Here is a 7,468-nt window from a genome sequence, read left to right as displayed (position 1 = left end):
CCTCCTCCCCCACGGATCTGGCGGCTGCACCCTCCTCCTCCGTGGATCTGGCGGTGGAGCGACCGGATCCGGCGGTGGATCTCCACCATGGCGGGCGAGGACGCATCGGCGCGGCGGCCTCCCTCCACCATGGCGCGGCGGGATCCGCGAGGAGGCGTCGGCATGGTCCCCTGCGAGCGACTGGCGAGGTGGTTGCGGCCGTGGGAAGCCCGGATCCGTCGCCGGTGGGCTCGCCAGTGGGCTCGAGAACGGGCTCACCGGCGGGCTCTTGATTTTTTTTTGTTTTTTGAAAATGATTAACCGCAGCGGGCATCCTAACGTGCCCGCCGTGGTAAAAGTATATTTACCGCGGCGGGCACGTTACACCGCCCGCCGCGGTTAAGCCACGATTTACCGTGGCCTCTAGGCCGCGGCAGACGGCTTTGCCCGCCGCGGAAAATCGAAAATGCCCGCCTCCAGTAAAGTTTGTGTAGTAGTGTCCTCGTCCAAGGGCACACCGGTGAGCTCCATGCACCGCCATAGACCTCCGCGATTCGTTCAAGCGGCAAGGAGACATTGCACGCTGAAAAACGCATATTGCAAGAGTTGTTTCAATTGTTTCAGATGTTTCATCTAGATGTTACAAGTGTTTCATGTAGATGCTGCAAAAGTAGATCAGGATGTTGTATATGTTGCAATGGTTGTACACGTATGTTGCAAGCTTTTGTTCCTAATGTTTCAGCTGTTTGTCCAGACGTACGTTGCAAGTGTGTTTATTTGGATGTTGCATATATTTCACACATATGTTGTAAGTATTTTATCTGGATGTTGTATATGTTTTACATGGTTTTTCAAGTGTTTTTCAGGTGTTTTTTTAAGTGTTTTAGATGCATATTTCAAGTGTTTTATCTGTCTTTGGACGTATGTTGCAAGTGTTGCATCTAGATATTTTAAAAGTAGATCAGGTGTTGCATCTCCCTCCTCGCTATTCGTTGCCTCGCCTTGGTGTCTCCTCCTCCTCCCAGCGCCGGCCGGGCATCCGCCTCCTCCCCCCCCCCCCCCCCCCCCCCCCCCCTCCCCTCTTTCCCGATGCTGGTGACGTTCGGGGCGACGCGGGCCAAGTGTGGGAAAATGGACTGCATGCGTGAGATGAGTGACCAGGGCGGAGCAGGCGTAGGCGTCCGGGCACGCGCAACCGTCCGGATGTCTGGGCGCTAGTCTTTCCCATACGGTTTAGGTGGTGGAATTTTAGAACTCCCAACGCCACGGTCGCTCATTTGTTCCCTAACCCTAACTTGGCTCTGCGTTGTAATGTGTATATAAGCCGCCGCGCCTGCAACCATTAGTGCATCGTACCCATATTCATTCTCACTTGCCCGCACTTCAAAGTTCTTCCTTGCGTACGTTCCCTCTTGCGTGGCCCTTGCGTTTGCCATGGCCATGCAAGCGCGGCACCACTACCACGACGACTTCCTATCGAGGGGCGGCTCCCTGTTCTTGGACGAGCACACGGGGTGCGTGCCAACGTCGCCGGCGGCGGGGATCGGGGACACGCCGCTGCTCAGCGACTTCCCGGGCAGCGAGCTTAACTTCGGCCACGTTTTCTTGCCGAGGAAGCGGGCGCGCATGACGCCGTCCGGGGGTCTCTTGGAGGAGCAACGCGTGGCTCTGCCCCCGTCGGTGGTGATGCAGGGGCTGCCGCAGCTACCCATGACAGCCCGGACCGTGATGGGTTCCGGCGCGGTGGCGTTCATAAGCGGGAGGGAGATCGACGCGCTGATAGGAATCGAGGTACGTGCTGGTGATTGATCGGAATCAATCGACTTGCTGATTCCGTGGAACCGTGCCTGATCTGCTGTATATGGTTGTGGTTCGTTCGGTGTTGTGCAGAGCGAGAGGATGCGCGCGGCGCTGGAGTCGGCGTGGCGGAGACACGCCCGGGCGCTGGTGTCCGCCGTGGCGCGAACAGCGACGGGGCGGATGCGCGCGGCGGAGTCCGAGCTGGACCGCGCGCTGCGGCGCAACGCGGAGCTGGAGGAGAAGGCCCGGCAGCTGGGCGCGGAGTGCCAGGCGTGGATGGGCGTCGCGAGGAGCCACGAGGCCGTGGCCGCCGGCCTCCGCGCCTCTCTCGACCAGCTCCTCCACCAGTCGCCCGCCTGCGCGGCCTGCGAGGGCGAGAGCGAGGGCGAGGACGCGCGGTCGTGCTGCTTCGAGGCTCCGCCGGCCGCGGACCACAGGGTGGCGAAGGGAGCGTGCAAGGCGTGTGGTGGAGGTGAGGCGTGCGTGCTGCTGCTCCCGTGCCGGCACCTGTGCCTGTGCCGCGTGTGCGAGGCCGCCGTGGACGCGTGCCCCGTCTGCGCGGCTGCCAAGAAGGCGTCGCTCCTTGTCCTGGTCTCTTTCTGAATCCTACAAGCGGGTGAGCCCGTCGATGGCCATTCGCCAAAGGCCGCCATCAATCGTTTTGAGAGGGAGGTGAGCGACTGCTGGTGGATTAGCCGATGAGGTGAGGTGAGACGCCACAACAGCTGCTCCACGCCCCACACCACTTGTCGGGTTCGTAAACTCGGGTCCCTCGTGGACCGACTTCTCTGCAAAAACTCGGCCCAGGCAGACAACACGTAACTCATGGACCGGCCCAAATACCTAAACGACAGACCGGAGGAGTGATCCAATCTCTGACCAGAAGGTCAGGCCGAGGAGGAACAGCGCCCGTTTTCCGACTCCGGCCACCTCTCCGACCGGAGTGCTCGATTCGGTCGCCAGCCCGTCTCCGGACGGCCTCTTCGACCGGAAGGCCTAGCCAAAAGCACCGTTTCCGACTCCAACCCTGCACTCTCCGACCGGGATACGCCCGGCCCCTGCTCACCGCTCTTCTCCAGCTGGCACGATCAGAGCCGACTGGGATAAACCGACCGGGGACGCCCGCTCGGTAGGGACTAGGAGACGTGCGGAGAAAAGCAAGACAAGGCGCATAAGTCAAACCACGGTACCAGGGACCATACCCTGCACGGAATGGTACTCTGCAACCGCCCTAACACAAACAGTGTTGTAGGAGCCTATATTTTCCATACAGTATTGTGGGTGCCATTAAACTCCCATACGGTAAGGTTCCCCCCACATGCCTCTGGGCATCGACAGTGTTGTGAGCGCCGGAATTTACCGTACCGAGTGCACATGGTGAAACTCCTCACATGCCTCTGGGCATCAACAGTATATGCAGGTACCGATATCTACCATACCCAAACAAGGACGACGGAACCTCACATGTGCATCTGACATCCTACAGTGTTGCGGGTGCCTACCATCATCCTATACCCGTCGACGTGGGCAACAAGGCTTAGAAGCATTCGTACTCTCTCCCTCTCATTTCTAAGGCCATCCCCTTCATCTATAAAAGGGGATGCGCTCTCTCCCAATAGACCCAGTTGATTCAAATCGATACAAGTTAATCTAGATCGACCAAGTTCACTAGCTCACAACCACAGAACCACCAGGTTCGGACGTCAAGCACACGCTTGAACACTTAGCTCATAGCGGAGCTACTATCGCTCTCGGCCCTTCGACCGGAGCCGACCGGACCTCTTGTACACCCTATCTTTCTCCCTCTCGTTTGTAACCCCACTGCAAACTTCGAGCACCTAGGCTCAGGAATAAAGTCACCGACTGACTCAAACTGGACGTAGGGCGCGTTGCTTGAACCAGTATAAACCCTGTGTCATTGAGTGCTAGGCCACCTCCGATCACAATGTACGGTAAAACTACAAATATTTACGTGTTGGTCACTTTCTGCACCGATAGTTAGCGCCGTCCGTGGGGAGGACGATGTACGTTCAACACTTTTTGGTCATCGGATGGCCAACTTTTCTACCACTCTCGCCGTGGCGGGCTCAGGCGATACGATACGATTCGGCTCGCTCGAGTTTCCTACTCCCCCACCGGTTGGGATGCGGGTTCCACCCGTCTTCGAGCCATCCCAGACCTTCCTCTTCGAAAGCCTGGACTTCATCACTGACCGACTTGGCGTACTACACCTCCGTGAGGAGGCTCACATCCCGGCACCCATCGGAGGGGCGCCCTCCATCGACTTCGGGACGCACAACTTCGACTACGCGGCATCTGCACTTCTTTTCGAGCAAACTCTTTGCTCAAACCTCGCTGTGAGAAATATACATGCTGTTATTTACTTACTATTCTCTATCTTCCGCCGATTACCCGGAGGAACCCCATTGTCCCTACGCCCGGTGGCTCTGAAGGATGCTAGCGCCGCCCCCTCTCGCATCCGAATTCGTGGGAATGGCGAGCTATGCTCCCACCTGTTTCCTCATCCTCATGGATGATGATGGCAAGAGTGATGGCTCCAGCATCGGCGACATGGCACCTAACCACCGTCCGTCCTAGGAGTGCGCCATGACGGACGCTCCGGGACACCCATCGGTGGAAGCAGAGTCCTCACAGACTCACACCTCACCGGACTCTCGTCCGGAGACCCCTGAGCTCACATGGGAGCACGACCAGGCACTACGACAACAGTGGCTGCATCAGCCACCGACTGCGCCAGCACGCTCAGCCCACCATACTATGCCCCGTGTGCATAGATCGGCAAGTGGCGCCCGGGGTCGTGCCCGTCAGGTCCAGTGCAACACTATGGATAGGGCGACCGATCCCCCACAGTTCGCTCGGGCCAGTCAGAACATCGTCGCCGCGGCAATACTTCTGAGCGGCCTGTCCGAGCCAAACGACCCTGATGAACAGGCGATCCACCAGAACCTTCGAACACTAGTGGAGATCGCCGCCGTGCAACAAGCAGAGAGCTCCATATCGCAACACCAACTCGCGACCTCACTCCCCACCAGGGGAATGGGGACGCAGCAGATGGGTCGCTAAACCCGATCACCACGACGACCGTCGAGCGCGGCACAAGAGGCCGCATTGGCACCTCGTCTTGACTTGATGACCGCTCCGTACCGACTGCCTGTCTATGCGCGGCTCGGGCCGAACCGAGACACATGCAGCAGCGACCGGAGTCCTAGCCCTGATGGCCTGGGACCGCGGACCTTTGTCCAAAACCTCCAGCAAGCGCCGCTCCTGCCATGCTCCAACGGAGGCTGGGGCAAAGGTAAGGCCAAGCGCGGAGCAGGGCGAAGGCCCCTCCACGCAAAGGGGGAAAAAGAATAGAAAGGATCACCGCCGACCGACCAACTCTGAGTTGGATGCCACGGCTGATCACGTGGGCACGCGGCCCGAGTAGGACCCTCTAGGCCATTTCCACGAGCTCATGGAGAGCCCATGCACCAACCACGACTACCCCGTCAAACACCTCTACAAGGACTACTAGCTCCTCAAGCGCCTTCTGTGGCAGGCTAGCAGGCCAAAGGAAGAAAAAGGCGAAGAAGTAGCGACCGAGAAAGGGGGCGTAGTGGGTAGGGATCCAGACGACTGAAGGTTGAAGAGATCCGACCAGACACCTACCGACTGAAGGACAACAACGACGACATTCTCTCTGAACGCTTGGAATAGCTATGTTGTTTCTCTACCCCTAAGTTTCAGTCTTACCATTATTTACTTAGTGTATGCTCCTATAAAAGCACCCTGACCTGAACACTTTTCAGGCCAGGGCGCTCGGGGGCTCCACTAGGATACACTACTACCTCTGTGTTTTGTTTACTATCATATGGTGAAATTCCTTACTACCCAACCAAAAGGGTAGTTCATTCCTTTAATTTGCCTTACATAGCTTTGCTTTAAAACATTCTGACCGATCGCACCCTGCCTTTCCCTATAGTTACGAGCAGCCGAGCCTCGCGGGCCATGCCCTAGGCTCCCAAGGTTGCAGCCTACGGGACAAACAGGAAGGTACAAGAAAGAAAGAATAAAAAACAAAATTATACTAAGGAAAAACTAGGAACAAAAGGGGACAAGCTTCCCCGAACGGAGTGACTCCATCATAGAAAACGAAACCAACCGTAGTTATTAAGCACACAGGAACGTTTACACAGGGGCTCCCCCCCGAACTTAAAATTTTTTTACGTTCACTAAACTACTTATATTTTACAAGCTATTGGACCGGCTCGGTGGCATCTGCTGTCGGTGCGACCGACGAAGGCGCGGTCTGCTCACTTCCCGACGGCACGACATTCGGCTCGGTCAAAGCCGAGGTGACATCCACCTTCGACCCAGGCTCCATGCCATCCGTAGGCTGGGCAATGTCCTCCCCACGCATGCTTCTGACCATGTCTTCACGATGGACGTCCATCATCCACTGGGCAGAGACTTGCTCTGCCACCGACATTGCGTGCGGCAGCAAACCCTTCCTGATCGATTGGATGTCCTTCGTGCTCAAGCCTTCAGCATATCCACTACAGATAGTGACGAAGTCCAAGTTCAGGTGGTGCATCGCCACCGACGTCAGCACCCCCGACGCTCCATAGAACAACCCGCTCGCGATAAGGTCCCGGACCGCATCCGGGACCTCCGCCAGCTGGACGGCAGGCGTGCTAGTGCTTGGTGCCAACCCGAAGACTTCTGAGATGATGAGCTGTGCAATGTTGTGGATCTGGTCAAGTTCCCCCTCGAGAGCACGTTGCTCTTCACAGGACTTGGCCAACTCCTCTTCATTCTGGCTAAAGGTCGCCTTCATCGTCTCTAGGTCCCGCTCCAGCATCTTCACCTTTCCGCCCAGCTCTGAGAGACGGGCGACAAGCTCAGAAATAGGCTGAAGAAAGAAAACCAACATGACGAGAAACAGAAAAGGTATGGACCGACGTGGAAGTTCTCAAGGACGGAGAGTTCCCCCACCCGTCGAGCCGACTGCGTGCACAGCCGGGCATTCGCCTCCTCTGTCCCCATCACCCAGTCCCAAAGCGTGGGCACCTCCTGGTCCGTCTATGACCAGGCCTTTCGCTCTGACTCTAGGGCCTTCCGCACCAACTCTAGGGCGCTCCGCTCTGACTCCAGGGCCACCAAGGACTCTTGGAGCACTGCCTTGGTGTCCACTAGGGATGTCCGCAACCCCGCCTCGGTCTCCACCTGGCGAGCCTTCGCTGCCTCAAGCCCTTGCTCAGTGGCAGTCGCCCGCTCTGTTGCACGCTGCCCCTCTACCCATGCAGCAGTCACTTCGGCCGCTCGGTCCTAGGACTCATGGCGAGCGGACTCTAGCTAACGCTCAAGCTCAGCCACCCGGGCATGCTCCATTCGGAGGAAGTGGGACTTACGGGATGACATCCCCTTCAGACTCTATGAAAAACAAGCATTCTAAGGCAACCAACAAAAGATTCAGAGGTCAAGGACAAGTACATGAAACTCACCTCCGCGACAAGCTGTAGGTCGACCTCGTCTAACTGCTGGGTGGACTTAACCCGCCCCTGGGCGTCTCCAAGCGTCGTGGACAGGTTAGCGAGTTCGGACACCGCAGCATGTCCTTGCTCCCCAAGCATGTCCCAGAGCTAACACTCCTACGAATCCCGAAGGACGAACCGCACCTTTGCCGGGT

General features: G+C 57.6%; 1 protein-coding gene across 1 annotated transcript; it reads left to right on the top strand.

Annotated features, from left to right (window-relative positions):
- The first annotated feature begins 1,307 nt into the window (after nt 1-1,307).
- On the top strand, nt 1,308-4,233 carry LOC136497563 (probable BOI-related E3 ubiquitin-protein ligase 3). Its single transcript, XM_066493400.1, has 2 exons — nt 1,308-1,770; nt 1,870-4,233. The coding sequence occupies exons 1-2, from the start codon at nt 1,414-1,416 to the stop codon at nt 2,380-2,382; spliced, it is 870 nt and encodes a 289-aa protein (XP_066349497.1). The 5' UTR covers nt 1,308-1,413; the 3' UTR covers nt 2,383-4,233.
- The last annotated feature ends 3,235 nt before the right edge of the window (nt 4,234-7,468 follow it).

This window comes from Miscanthus floridulus, chromosome 12, assembly GCF_019320115.1.
Source record: "Miscanthus floridulus cultivar M001 chromosome 12, ASM1932011v1, whole genome shotgun sequence".
Classification (NCBI taxonomy): Eukaryota; Viridiplantae; Streptophyta; class Magnoliopsida; order Poales; family Poaceae; genus Miscanthus; species Miscanthus floridulus.
This window is presented reverse-complemented; position numbering and strand designations above follow the sequence as displayed.

Bases quoted from the DNA above. Each gene is read 5' to 3' on its own strand.
- LOC136497563 (XM_066493400.1), top strand. From the start codon at position 1,414: ATGGCCATGCAAGCGCGGCACCACTACCACGACGACTTCCTATCGAGG. The intron at 1,771-1,869 runs GTACGTGCTGGT...GGTGTTGTGCAG, and splicing joins ACGCGCTGATAGGAATCGAG to AGCGAGAGGATGCGCGCGGC.